At 51.3% G+C, this 15,719-nt stretch overlaps 1 protein-coding gene across 1 annotated transcript; it reads left to right on the top strand.

The window, feature by feature from the left end:
• Positions 1 to 6,572: 6,572 nt before the first annotated feature.
• On the top strand, positions 6,573 to 7,298 carry LOC126328315 (prespore vesicle protein-like). The gene has a single exon (XM_049996017.1). It carries the CDS (start codon positions 6,573 to 6,575, stop codon positions 7,296 to 7,298), a length of 726 nt encoding a protein of 241 aa, XP_049851974.1.
• The last annotated feature ends 8,421 nt before the right edge of the window (positions 7,299 to 15,719 follow it).

Genomic DNA, 15,719 nt, shown 5'->3' with positions numbered 1-15,719 from the left:
GTTAAGCTCTGTCTGTGGGAACAAATAATCGCTTTTACTTTCTCCTGACTAGAGATTACTTTTATTCTACTTACTAACAATTTCAACAATATCGGAAGGTGGTAAATGTTTCCCATATTCCTTAATGTAATACTTGTTGTAAGTTACACGATGGCGATATCGAGACATCAGTATGAACCATGCAACAGAATTGTTTCCGGAGGTTTCAAACACATGGTGGCATTACGCTAGGACCTGAATCACAGCTGTCGAACTGATTCGGTCAAGTTAAAAGTTTCACATGTGTGTCTGTGCACGATTTTCGCTGGATGCTTACTAAGATTGCATGAGGGGAGGGGAATGGTTACCTCATCCAAACCAAGCGAAAGAGGTGGATATGTATGTGACACTTTTCCACAGCTTTCATACTGATTGCATGGGATGAAAGAGTTGGATTTATGGAATGTGATACATTATGAACCCATCTCAAGCTTAGAGGATTGCTGCTTTAAACACAAACAGCGTAGGGAGCTCCCTAAAAGCAAGTAGCTCGAAAGACTTTATGTATGAGGCAAACATTGGTATTATTCTAGTTAGAGAAGTAAAGGGTACTGCACTACACGATGTGTTGGGATATAGTGCCGTAATTAATGCTGGAACTGGAGATGAAATGGAGACGGTGATACTGGCGAAAGAGCGTATAATAGTCGATCACATTGAAAATTGACATGTCATACAGTTGTAGCTTGTACTGAGTGCTACACCTGGATATTTAATATATATCTTCCAGCAGTATACGACGTAATCGAGAAGAGTTTCTTTAAATACGAAATTGTCCCTCTCTTCAGATTTCATTAAGGTAATATCATTTTAGCAGAAAATATCAAAGGTGCTCTACGTCCAAGAGGTCAATCTCCTAATCAGAATTCTTCTATTGAATTATAAAACATTAGGAAAGAGTACCACTAAATTGACACGTGAGAGCACAAAACAGCGACATGGCTGGGTATACATTAATTATTAACTGCTTGGAAGATCGCTCGTATAAGCTACACCTGTGGAACAGAGACGAACGTGCTGCACACAGAAGTGTGGCGCAGCAGGTGCACTGAGCAAGCAGCACTCGTGTGCACAGCTGATGTGGAGCGACAGGGCGCCCACCACACCAGAAGTCATGACGGAAGCTCAACCCAGCACTCATACTGCCAGGTGCCCAATGCTGCGACCGTTCCCGCAAAAATCGGCAGGAATGCGAAGTTAAGTTCACATCCTATGTTTCTTCCCTGAGTTTGTGGACATTATGCACAAGAGTAAACTGTCTCCAGAAGGTGTGCTGCCTTTGGGATATGTGCTGTCTTTTGGAGGAGTGCTGTATTTAGGAAATGTGGTGTCTTTGCAAGGTGTCCTGCATTTGCAATGTGTGCAGCCTCCACAAGGTGTGCTGCCTTTGGAAGGCAGTTGTTCTTTTCAAGGTTTTCCCTCTTTCCAAGATTTTTTGCCATTGCATTGTGTTTTGTCTTTGCAATGTGTGCTACTTTCGCTTGGTGTGCTGCCTTTGCAAGCTGTGCTGCCATGACACAGTGTGTAGCCTTTGAAAGATGTGCAGCCTATGCTACGTTTTCTGCCTCCACAAGATGTGCAATTTTCAGAAGATGTGCTACCTTCACAAGATGTGCTGCCTTCTCAAGGAGTGCTGCTTCACAAGATGTACTGCATTTGCTAGGTGTGCTGCCTTCACAATGTGTGCTGCCATTGAAAGGTTACCTTGCAAAAGCTGCATATCTGGTGAAGGCAGTCAACCTTTCGAAAGTAGCAAAACTTGCGAAGGTAGCACACCATGCAAAGGAAGAAGACCATGTAAAGAAATAAGGCACTGCAAGGGCAGTACATATTGTGAAGAAGGACCAACTTGTGAAGGCAGCACACCTTGTGAAGCCAGTACACTGTGTAAATGCAGCACACATTGTGAAGGCAGCACACATTGCGAAGACAGCATCACTTGTGGAGACTGCAAACATCGCAAAGGCAGCACACATTGTGAACAAAGCACAAATTGCTAAGGCAGCATACCTTGTGAAAGCTGCACACATTGCGAATGCTGCACACCTTGCAAATGCTGCAAACCTTGCAATCACTGCAAGCATTACAAATACTACACATCTTATGAAGGATGCATACCCTGTGAAGGTTGCTTGCCCTGTGAAAGCAGCAGAAGCTACAAAGGCGACACACACTGAAAATGCAACACATGCTCAAATGCAGCACACACTGCAAAGAGGCACGTGCTGCAAAGGAAGCACATGTTGCAAAGGCAGCACATACTGCAAAAGCACCACATGATGCAAAGGCAGCACACATTGCTATGCCTGAAACACACTGTAAAGGCAGCACACACTGGAAAGCAGCACATACTGTAAAGGCAGCACACACTGGAATGGCGCAGTTATTGGCAAAGAATCAGAAACTGGATAGGCGAAACCCACTGGAAACGCAGAACAGACTGCAAAGCCACATCATTAGAAAACCACATACAATGAGAGGGAGCACACGTTGCAACTGCAGCCTTAACAATGTGTGGTACCTTTAAAATATGGGGTGACTTTCCAATGTGTGCTGCCTTTCCAATATCTGCAACCCTTGCCATGTGTGCTGCCATTGCTGTGTGTGCTGCCATTGCAGTGTGTTGCCATTGCAGTGTGTGCTGCCATTGAAGTGTGTGCTGCCATTGCAGTGTGTGCCAAGGCAGGACGCCGGGCCAAACATCATGTCTTCTCAAGACACTACGCCTTGCAAAGAAAGCATGGCTTGCTAAGATTGAAAACCATGCTATGACAGAACGCCTTGAGAAAGGACCACACCTTGCCAAGACAGCAAAACTTGCCAAGACAGTATGCCTTGCCAAGACAATATACCTTGCCAAAATAGCACACCTTGCCAAGACAGCACAACTTGGCAAGACAGCACAACTTGCAAAGACAGCACCTCTTGCGAAGACAGTATGCCTTGCCAAGACAGCACGCTTTGCCAGAACTGCACACCTTGGAAAGACGGCACACATTGCCAATACAGCATGCCTTGCCATGACAGCATGCTTTGCCAAGAGAGCACGCCTTGACAGGACAGCACGCCATGCAGAGAGAGCTTGCCTTGCCAAGACAGCACCCCTTGCCAAGACAGCACGCTATCCAAAGACAGTATGCCTTGCCAAGGCATCACGCCTTCCAAGACAGCACACCTTGTCAATACAGCATGCCTTGCCAAAACAGCACGCCTTGCCAAGAAAGCGCGAGTTGCCAAGAATGCACACCTCACAAAGACAGCACACCTGGCAAATACAGCACACCTGGCCAAGACAGAGGGCCTTGACAAGACAGCATGGCTTGACAAAATTGCACGTCATTCCAAGACAGCATGACTGGGCAAGACATCACGCCTTGCGAAGAGAGTATGCCTTGCCAAAACAGCATGCCTTGCCAAGACAGCACGCCTTGTCAAGACAGCATGCCTTGTCAAGACAGCATGCCTTGCCAAGACAGCACGCCTTACCAAGACAGGACGTCTCGCCAAGACATCAGATTAAGACACCACAACTTGCCAAGACAGCACACCTTGTAACGACAGTACACCTTGCCAAAACAGCACACCTTGCCAAGACAGCATGCCTTGTCAAAAAAGCATTTCTTGCCAAGAGAGCACGCCTTGCCAAGATAGCAGACCTCGCCAAGACAAGACACCAAGGCAGCATGCCTTGCCCAGGCAGCACAGCTTGGGAAGAGAGCATGCCTTGCCAAAACTGCACACCTTGCTATGACAGCATGCCTTCCTATGACAGCTGCGTTGCAAAGACAGCACTCCTTGCCAAGACAGCACAATTTGCCAAGACAGCATGCCTTGTAAAGACAACACACATCACCAAGATGTAACGATTTGCCAAGATGGCATGCTTTGCCAAGTTGGCACACCTTGCCAAGACAGCACGCTTTGCCAAGACTACTTACATTGCTATTTTAGCACCCTTTGCCAAGACATCACATCGTGCCAAGACATCACAACTTGACAAGAGGGTATGAATTGCAAAAAAGGACATCTTGCGAAAACAGCACACTTGGAAAGACTGAAAGCCTAGCCAAGACAGCACACCTTTCCAAGACAGCAAGCCTTGCCAAGACAGCACGCCTTGTCAAGACAACACACCTTGCCAAGACAAGACACCTTGCCAAGACAGCACACCCTGCCAAGACAGCATGCCTGGCCAAGACAGCATGCCTTCCCAAGAGAGCACGCCTTTCCAAGACAGCACACTTTGCCATGACAGCACATCATGCCAAGACAGCACGCATTGCCAAGACAGCACGCCTTGCCAAGGCAGCACCCCTTGCGATGTCAGCATCCCTTGTGAAGACAGTACGCCTTGCCAAGACAGCATGCCTTGCCAAGACAGCACGCCTTGCGAAGACAGCACACCTTGCGAAGACAGCACGCCTTGCCAATACAGCACACCTTGCCAATACAGCACGCCTTGCCAATACAGCATGCCTTGCAAAGGCAGCACGCCTTGCCAAGACAGCACACCTTGCCAAGACAGCACACCTTACTAATAAAGCACGCCTTGCCAAGACAGCATGCCTTGCCAAGGGAGCACGCTTTGCCAAGACAGCACGCCTTGCTATGACAGCACGACTTGTCAAGACAGCATGCCTTGTCAAAACAGCACGCCTTGACAAGACACCATTCCTTGCGAAGGCAGCATGCCTTGCCAAGGCAGCAATCCTTGCCAAGACAAGCACACCTGGCCAATACAGCATGCCTGGCCAAGACAGAACTCCTTGACAAGACAGCACAGCTTGACAAAACTGAACGTCTGTCCAAGACAGCACAAATGAGCAAGAGAGCACGCCCCGATAAAACAGCACACCTTTCCAGGACAACACGCCATGATAGGACAGCACGCCTTGCCATGTACGCATGACATGCCAGGACAGCACACCTTGCCAAGACAGCAACCCTGCAAAGACAGCACACCTAGCCAATACTGGATAACTTGCAAAGACAGCATGCCTTACCAAGGCAGCACATCTTGCCAAGACAGCACGCTTTGCCAAGACAGCATATCTTGCAAAGACAGCATGCCTTGCCAAGACAACACACTTTGCCAAGGCAGCACCCCTTGCGAAGACAGTATGCCTTGCCAAGACAGCACGCCTTCCCAGGACAGCACTCCTTGTGAAGACAGCATGCCTTGTGAAACAGCACACCTGGCCAATACAGCATGACTGGCCAAGAAAGAATGCCTTGACAAGGCAGCACGAATTGACAAAACTGCACGTCTGTCCAAGACAGCACGACTGGCCAAGACAGCACGCCTTAAGAAAACAGCATGTCTTGCCAGGACAGCAGGCCATGCCAGGACAACATGCCCTGCCATGACAGCACACCTTGCCATTACAGCACGCCTTGCCAAGACAGCACACCTTGCAAAGAGAGAACACCTTGCCAATACAGCATGCCTTGCAAAGATAGCATGCTTTGCCAAGAGAGAACGTCTTGCCAAGACAGCATGACTTGTAAAGACAGCACGCCTTGCCAAGGCAGCACACGTTGCCAAGACAGAAAGTCTTGCCAAGATAGCACACCTTGCAAAGACATCACGCCTTGTCTAAACAGCACGCCTTGCCAAGAGAGCACGACTTGTCAAGACAGCAGGCAAAGACAGCATGCCTTGCGAAGATAGCACGTCTTGCAATGACAGCACGAATTGCCAAAAAAGCACACCTTGCCAAGACAGCAAGTTTTGCCAAGACATTACGCTTTGCAACGACAGCATGCCTTGCAGAACATCACACCTTGCCAAGACATCATGCCTTGCCAAGAAGGCACGCCTTGCCAAGAGAGCACACCTTGCCAAGGCAGCACGACTTGCAAAGATAGCACGCATTGCCAAGACAGCGCTCCTCACCAAGACAAGACACCAAGACAGCACGCCTTGCGAAGACAGCATGCCTTGCGAAGACAGCACACCTTGCCAAGACAAGCACCTCACCAAAACATCACACCTTGCCAGGACAGCACGCCTTGTCAAAACATCACACCTTGCCAAGACATCATGCCTTGCCAAGAAGGCACGCCTTGCCAAGACAGCACTCCTTGCCAAGACACCACACCATCCGAAGCAGTATGCCTTGCCAAGACAACACGCCTTGCCAAGACAGCACCCCTTGTCAATACAGCACACCTTGTCAAGACAGCACAACATGCCAAGAGAGCAAGCCTTGCGTAGTCAACACGCCTTGCCAAGTCAACACGCCTTGCCAAGATAACACACCACACCAAGACAGCACACCTTGCCAAGACACCACGCCTCGCCAGGAAAGCACATCTTGCAAAGGCAGCACACCTTGCCAAGACAGCACGCTTTGTCAAGACAGCACACCTTGCCAAGACAGTATACCTTGAGAAGACAGCATGCTATGCCAAGACAGCACACCTTGCCAAGACAGCACATCTTGCCAAGACAGCACCCCTTGCAAAGACAGTATGCCTTGCCAAGACGGCATGCCTTGCCAAGACAGCACACCTTGTCAACACAGAACGCCATGTCAAGACAGCAAGCCTATCCAAGAGAGCACAACTTGCCAAGACAGCACCCCTCACCAAGACAGCAGACCAAGACAGCATGCCTTGCCAAGACAGCACACCTTGCAACTACAGCACGGCTTGCCAAAACATCACTTTTTGCCAAGACAGCAAGCCTTGCCAAGACAGCATGCCTAGCCAAGAGAGCACACCCTGCCAAGACAGCACGCCACGCCAAGACATCAGACCAAGACAGCACGCCTTGCCAATACAGCATGCCTTGCAGTGACAGCACGCCTTGCCAAGACACCACACCTTGCCAAGACACCACGCCTTGTCAAGACACTATGCCTTGCAAAGACAGTACGCTTTGCCAAGACGGCACGCCTTGCCAAGACAGCACGCCTTGTCAAGACAGTATGCCTTGTCAAGACAGCATGCCTTGCCAAGACAGCATGCCTTGCCAAGGGAGCACGCCTTGCAATGACAGCACAGCTCGCCAAGACAGGAGACCAAGACAGCGTGACTTGCCAAGTGAGCACGCCTTGCAACGACAGCATGCCTTGCCAAAGAAACACACCTTGCCAAGACAGCAAACCTTGCCAAGACAGCACGCCTTGCCAGGACAGCACGCCTTGCCAAGACAGCACGCCTCGCCAAGACAAGACACCAAGACAGCACACCTCCCCAATACAGCAAGCCTGGCCAAGAAAGAACTCCTTGACAAGACAGAACGACTTGACTAAACTGCACGTCTGTCCAAGTAAGCACGATTGGCCAAGACAGCACGCCTTGATAAAACAGCACACCTTGCCAGGACAGCACGCCATGCCAGGACAATACGCCTTGCCATGACAGCGTGCCTTTCCAGGACAGCACGCCTTGCCAAGACAGCAACCCTGCAAATAGAGCACACCTTGCCAATACAGCAGTCCTTGCAAATACAGCATGCCTTGACAAGACAGCATGCCTTGCCAAGTTAGCACACCTTGCCAAGACACGACGACTTGCCAAAACAGCACGCCATGTCAAGAAAGCGCGAGTTGTCAAGAATGCACACCTTACAAAGACAGCACACCTGGCCAATACAGCACACCTGGCCAAGACAGAGGGCCTTGACAAGACAGCATGGCTTGACAAAATTGCACGTCATTCCAAGACAGCATGACTGGGCAAGACATCACGCCTTGCGAAGAGAGTATGCCTTGCCAAAACAGCATGCCTTGCCAAGACAGCACGCCTTGTCAAGACAGCATGCCTTGTCAAGACAGCATGCCTTGCCAAGACAGCACGCCTTACCAAGACAGGACATCTCGCCAAGACATCAGATTAAGACACCACAACTTGCCAAGACAGCACACCTTGCAACGACAGCACACCTTGCCAAAACAGCACACCTTGCCAAGACAGCATGCCTTGTCAAAACAGCATTCCTTGCCAAGAGAGCACGCCTTGCCAAGATAGCACACCTCGCCAAGACAAGACGCCAAGGCAGCATGCCTTGACCAGACAGCACAGGTTGGGAAGTCAGCATGCCTTGCCAAAACTGCACACCTTGCCAAGACAGAACACCTTCCTATGACAGGTGCCTTTCGAAGACAGCACTCCTTGCCAAGACAGCACAACTTGCCAAGACAGCATGCCATGTAAAGACAACACACTTCGCCAAGATGTAACGATTTGCCAAGATGGCATGCTTTGCCAAGTTGGCACACCTTGCCAAGACAGCACGCTTTGACAAGACTACTTACCTTGCTATTTTAGCACACTTTGCCAAGACATCACACTGTGCCAAGACATCACAACTTGACAAGAGGGTATGAATTGCAAAAAAGGACATTTTGCGAAAACAGCACACTTGGAAAGACTTAAAGGCTAGCCAAGACAGCACACTTTTCCAAGACAGCAAGCCTTGCCAAGACAGCACGCCTTGTCAAGACAACACACCTTGCCAAGACAAGACACCTTGCCAAGACAGCACACCTTGCCAAGACAGCATGCCTGGCCAAGACAGCATGCCTTGCCAAGACAGCACTCCTTGCCAAGACACCACACTTTGCCAAGACAGCACGTCATGCCAAGACAGCACGTGTTGCCAAGATAACACGCCTTGCCAAGACAGCACGCCTTGCCATGACAAAACACCTTGGCAGGACAGCACGCCTTGCCATGACAGCAACCCTGCAAAGACAGACCACCTTGCCAATACAGCACGCCTTACAGAGACTGCACGCCTTGCCAAGACAGCACGCCTTCCCAAACAGCACCCCTTGCGATGACAGCACCCCTTGTGAAGACAGTAGGCCTTGCCAAGACAGCATGCCTTGCCAAGACAGCACGCCTTGCGAAGACAGCACGCCTTGCCAATACAGCACACCTTGCCAATACAGCACGCCTTGCCAATACAGCATGCCTTGCAAAGGCAGCACGCCTTGCCAAGACAGCATACCTTGCCAAGACAGCACACCTTGCTAATAAAGCACGCCTTGCCAAGACAGTATGCCTTGCCAAGGAGCACGCTTTGCCAAGACAGCATGCCTTGCCATGACCACGACTTGTCAAGACAGCACGCCTTGTCAAAACAGCACGCCTTGACAAGACACCATTCCTTGCGAAGGCAGCATGCCTTGCCAAGGCAGCAATCCTTGCCAAGACAAGCACACCTGGCCAATACAGCATGCCTGGCCAAGACAGAACTCCTTGACAAGACAGCACAGCTTGACAAAACTGAACGTCTGTCCAAGACACCACGACTGGGCAAGAGAGCTGATAAAACAGCACACCTTTCCAGGACAACACGCCATGCTAGGACAGCACGCCTTGCCATGTAGGCATGACATGCCAGGATTGCACGCGTTGCCAAGACAGCAACCCTGCAAAGACAGCACACCTTGCCAATACTGCATAACTTGCAAAGGCAGCACGCCTTACCAAGGCAGCACGTCTTGCCAAGACAGCACGCCTTGACAAGACAGCACACCTTGCAAAGACAGCATGCCTTACCAAGACAACACGCTTTGCCAAGGCAACACCCCTTGCGAAGACAGTACGCCTTGCCAAGACAGCACGCCTTCCCAGGACAGCACACCTTGCGAAGACGGCGCGCCTTCCCAAAACAGCACACCTGGCCAATACAGCATGCCTGGCCAAGAAAGAACACCTTGACAAGGCAGCACAGCTTGACAAAACTGCACGTGTGTCCAAGACAGCACGACTCGGCAAGACAGCACGCCTTGACAAAACAGCATGTCTTGCCAGGATAGCAGGCCATGCCAGGACAACACGCCCTGCCATGATAGCACACCTTGCCATTACAGCACGCCGTGCCAAGACGGCACACCTTGCAAAGAGAGAACACCTTGCCAATACAGCATGCCTTGCAAAGACAGCATGCTTTGCCAAGAGAGAACGTCTTGCCAAGACAGCATGACTTGCAAGGACAGCACGCCTTGCCAAGACAGCACACGTGGCCAAGACAGAAAGCCTTGCCAAGATAGCATACCTTGCAAAGGCATCACACCTTGCCTAAACAGCACGCCTTGCTAAGACAGCACGCATTGTCAACACAGCAGACAAAGACAGCATGCCTTGCCAAGATAGCAAGATTTGCCAAGACAGCACGCTTTGCAACGACTGCACGCCTTGCCAAAACATCACACCTTGCCAAGACATCATGCCTTGCCAAGAAGGCACGACTTGCCAAGAGAGCACACCTTGCCAAGACAGTACACCTTGCAAAGACTGCACGCCGTGCCAAGACAGCATGCATTGCCATGACAGCACGCCTTGCCAAGACAGCACGCCTCGCCAAGACAAGACACCAATACAGCACGCCTTGCCAAGACAGTACACCTTGTCAAAACAGCACACTTTGCAAAGATAGCATTTGTGCCAAGACAGCATGACTTGCTGAGACAGGAGGCCTTTCAAAGACAGTATGCCTTGCCAAGACAGCACGACTTGGCAAGACAGAAAGCCTAACGAAGAGAGCACGCCTCGACAAGACACACACCTGGTCAATACAGCTGGAATGGCCAAGACAGTACGCCTTGACAAGGCAACATGGCTTGCAAAGACAGCATGCCTTTCCAAGACAGCACGCCTTGCCAAGACAGCTCACAATCCGAAGACAGCACGCCTTATAAATACAGCATGACTAGTCAAACAGCACGCCATGCCAGGAGAGCAAGCCTTGCCAAGACAGCACGCCTTGCCAATACAGCACTCCTTGCCAAGACAGCACGCATTGCCAAGTCAACACGCCTTGCCAAGTCAACACACCTTGCCAAGACAGCACACCATGCCAAACAGTACTCCATGCCAAGACAGCACGCATTGCCAAGTCAACACGCCTTGCCAAGTCAACACACCTTGCCAAGACAGCACACCTTGACAAGACAACACGCCTTGTCAAGACAGCACGCCTTGCCAAGACTGCACGCCTTGCCAAGGCGACACATTTGGCCAAGGCAGCACAAGCTAAGAAAGCACGGCTTGCTAAGACAGCATGGATTGCTATGACAGCAGGCCAAGCTAATACTGCACAGCTTGCCAAAATTGCACGCCTTGCCAAGACAAAAGCTTTCCCAAGACAGCATCCCTTGCCAAGACAGCGCAACTTGCCAAGACAGCACACCTTGCCAAGACGGCACATGTTGCCAAGACAGCACACTATGCACAGACAGCACGCCTTGCCAAGACAGCACACCTTGCAAAGACAGCATGCCTTGCAAAGACAGCATGCCTTGCCAAGATAGCATGCCTTGCCAAGGCAACACGTGTTGCCAAGGCAACATGCCTTGCCATAACAGCAAGTCTTGCCAAGACAACTCACCTTGCCAAGACAGCACGCCTTGCCAGGACAGCATGAATTGCCAGTACAGCACCCCTTGCCAAGACAGCACACCTTGCTAAAACAGCATACCTTGCCAAGACAGCACACCTTGCCAAGACAGCACACCTCACCAAGATGGCACATGTTGCCAAGACAGCACACCTTGCACAGACAGCACACCTTGCAAAGACAGCATGCCTTGCAAAGACAGCATGCCTTGCCAAGATAGCATGCCTTGCCAAGGCAACACATGTTGCCAAGGCAACATGCCTTGCCATAACAGCAAGTCTTGCCAACACAACACGCTTTGTCAAGACAGCATGCCTTGCTAAGACATCACGCCTGACCAATACAGCACGTCTGGCCAACACTGCACGCCTTGACAAGACACCACGCCTTCACAAAACTGCACGTCTCTCAAAGACAGCACACCTGGTGAAGACAGCATGAATTAACAAGACAGCATATGTTGCCAAGACAGCACACATTGCCAAGACAGCACGCCTTGTGAAGACAGCACGCCTTGCCAAGAATGCACACCTTGCCAAGACAGCATACCTTGCCAAGACAGCACACGTTGCCTAGGTGGCACACGTTGATAAGACAGCAAACCTTGATAAGACAGCACACCTTGCAAAGACTGCACACATTGCCAAGACAATACTCCTTGCAAGACAGCATGCCTTGCCAAGACAGCACACCTGACCAATACAGCATGCCTGGGAAACTTTGCATGCCTTGCAAAGACAGCATGCCTTGCAATTGCTGCACTCCTTGTGAAGGAAAGCTCATCTTTTGAGGACAACACACTTTGTGGCTGCAGTCCATGTGAAGGCAGCACTTCATGCAAAGGCAGCACTCCATGTGAAGGCTGCACTCCATGTGAAGGCTGCTTTCCATATGAATGGCTGCACTAAATGTGAAGGCTGCACTTCATGTGTAGGCTGCACTCCATGTGAATGCTTGCACTACATACGAAGGCTGTACCCCATGCGAATGCTGCTGTAGGTGTGAAGGCTGCACCCCATGCGACTGATGCACTCCTTGCGAAGACTACACTGCATGCCAATGTTGCACTCCATTAGGAAGGCTACACTCCATTGAAGGCTTCACTCCATGTGAAGGCTGCACTCCACGTGAAGGCTGCAATCCATGCAAAGGCCACACTCCATGCAAAGGCGGCACACTTTGCGAAGGCTGCACTCCATGCGAAGGCTAGACTCCTTGCGAATGCTGCACTCCTTGCGAATGCTGCACTCCTTGCGAATGCTGCACTCCTTGCGAAGGCTGTACTCCTTGCGAAGGCTGCAATGCATATGAAGGCTGCACTCCTTGCGAAGGCTCCACTCCTTGCGAATGCTGCACTCCTTGTGAACGCTGCACTCCTTGCAAAGGCTGTACTCCTTGCGAAGCCTGCAATGTGTGTGAAGGGTGCATTCCTTGTGAAGGCTGCACTCCTTGCAAAGGCTGCACTCCTTGCAAAGGCTGCACTCCTTGCAAAGGCTCCACTCCTTGCAAAGGCTGCACTGCTTGTGAAGGAAAGCTCATCTTTTCAGGACAACACACCTTGTGGCTGTAGTCCATGTGAAGGCAGCACTCCATGCGAAGGCAGCACTCTATGTGAAGGCTGCACTCCATGTGAAGGCTGCATTCCATATGAATGGCTGCACTCCATGTGAAAGCTGAAATCCATGCAAAGGCCACACTCCATGCAAAGGCGGCACTCTTTGCGAAGGCTGCACTCCATGCAAAGGCTGCACTTCTTGCGAAGGCTCCACTCCATGCGAATGCTGCATTCCTTGCGAATGCTGCACTCCTTGCGAAGGCTGTACTCCTTGCGAAGGCTGCAATGCATGTGAAGGCTGCACTCCTTGCAAAGGCTCCACTCCTTGCAAAGGCTACACTCCTTGTGAAGGAAAGCTCATATTTTGAGGACAACACACCTTGTGGCTGTAGTCCATGTGAAGGCAGCACTCCATGCGAAGGCAGCACTCCATGTGAAGGCTGCACTCCATGTGAAGGCTGCATTCCATATGAATGGCTGCACTCCACGTTAGGGCTTCACTCCATGTGTAGGCTGCACTCCATGTGAAAGCTGAAATCCATGCAAAGGCCACACTCCATGCAAAGGCGGCACTCTTTGCGAAGGCTGCACTCCATGCAAAGGCTGCACTCCTTGCGAAGGCTCCACTCCATGCGAATGCTGCATTCCTTGCGAATGCTGCACTCCTTGCGAAGGCTGTACTCCTTGCGAAGGCTGCAATGCATGTGAAGGCTGCATTCCTTGCGAAGGCTGCACTCCTTGCGAAGGCTACACTCCTTGCAAAGGCTGCACTCCTTGTGAAGGAAAGCTCATATTTTGAGGGCAACACACATTGTGGCTGCAGTCCATGTGAAGGCAGCACTCCATGCGAAGGCAGCACTCCATGTGAAGGCTGCACTCCATGTGAAGGCAGCATTCCATATGAATGGCTGCACTCCATGTGAAGGCCCCACTCCTTGCGAAGGCTCCACTCCTTTCGAATGCTGCACTCCTTGCGATGCTGCACTCCTTGCTAAGGCTGTACTCCTTGCGAAGGCTGCAATGCATGTGAAGGCTGCACTCCTTGCGAAGGCTCCACTCCTTGCGAATGCTGCACTCCTTGCGAATGCTGCACTCCTTGCAAAGGCTGTACTCTTTGCAAAGGCTGCAATGCATGTGAAGTCTGCATTCCTTGCAAAGGCTGCACTCCTTGCAAAGGCTGCACTCCTTGCAAAGGCTGCACTCCTTGCATAGGCTCCACTCCTTGCAAAGGCTGCACTCCTTGTGAAGGAAAGCTCATCTTTTGAGGACAACACCTTGTGGCTGCAGTCTATTTGAAGGCAGCACTCCATGCGAAGGCAGCACTCCATCTGAAGGCTGCACTCCATGTGAAGGCTGCATTCCATATGAATGGCTGCACTCCATGTGAAGGCTGCACTCCATGTGAAGGCTGCACTTCATGTGTAGGCTGCACTCTGTGTGAATGCCTGCACTACATACGAAGGCTGTACCCCATGACAATGCTGCTGTAGGTGTGAAGGCTGCACCCCATGCGACTGATGCACTCCTTGCGAAGGCTACACTCCATGCCAATGTTGCACTCCATTGGGAAGGCTACACTCCATGTGAAGGCTTCACTCCATGTGAAGGCTGCACTCCATGTGAAGGCTGAAATCCATGCAAAGGCAACACTCCATGCAAGGGCGGCACTCTTTGCGAAGGCTGCACTCCATGCGAAGGCTCCACTCCTTGCGAATGCTGCACTCCTTGCGAATGCTGCACTCCTTGTGAATGCTGCACTCCTTGTGAAGGCTGTACACCTTGCGAAGGCTGCAATGCATGTGAAGGCTGCACTCCTTGCGAACGCTCCACTCCTTGCGAATGCTGCACTCCTTGCGAATGCTGTACTCCTTGCAAAGGCTGTACTCCTTGCAAAGGCTGCAATGCGTGTGAAGGGTGCATTCCTTGCGAAGGCTGCACTCCTTGCAAAGGCAGCACTCCTTGCAAAGGCTGCACTCCTTGCAAAGGCTCCACTCCTTGCAAAGGCTGCACTCCTTGTGAAGGAAAGCTCATCTTTTGAGGACAACACACCTTGTGGCTGCATTCCATGTGAAGGCAGCACTCCATGCGAAGGCAGCACTCCATGTGAAGGCTGCAATCCATGCAAAGGCCACACTCCATGTGAAGGCGGCACTCTTTGCGATGGCAGCACTCCATCCGAAGGCTCCACTCCTTGCGAATGCTGCACTCCTTGCGAAGGCTGCACTCCTTGCGAAGGCTGCAATGCATGTGAAGGCTGTATTCCTTGCAAAGTCTGCACTCCTTGCGAAGGCTCCACTCCTTGCGAAGGCTGCACTCCTTGCAAAGGCTGCACTCCTTGCGAAGGCTGCAATGCATGTGAAGGCTGCATTCCTTGCGAAGGCTGCACTCCTTGCGAAGGCTCGACTCCTTGCGAATGCTGCACTCCTTGCGAATGCTGCACTCCTTGCGAAGGCTGTACTGCTTGCGAAGTCTGCAATGCATGTGAAGGCTGCATTCCTTGCGAAGGCTGCACTCCTTGCAAAGGCTGCACTCCTTGCAAAGGCTGCACTCCTTGCAAAGGCTCCACTCCTTGCAAAGGCTGCACTCCTTGTGAAGGAAAGCTCATCTTTTGAGGACAACACACCTTGTGGCTGCAGTCCATGTGAAGGCAGCACTCCATGCGAAGGCTGTACTCCTTGCTAAGGCTGCAATGCATGTGAAGGCTGCACTCCTTGCGAAGGCTCAACTCTTTGCGAATGCTGCACTCCTTGCGAATGCTGCTCTCCTAGC

This window comes from Schistocerca gregaria, unplaced genomic scaffold (assembly GCF_023897955.1).
Source record: "Schistocerca gregaria isolate iqSchGreg1 unplaced genomic scaffold, iqSchGreg1.2 ptg001114l, whole genome shotgun sequence".
NCBI lineage: Eukaryota > Metazoa > Arthropoda > Insecta > Orthoptera > Acrididae > Schistocerca > Schistocerca gregaria.
This window is presented reverse-complemented; position numbering and strand designations above follow the sequence as displayed.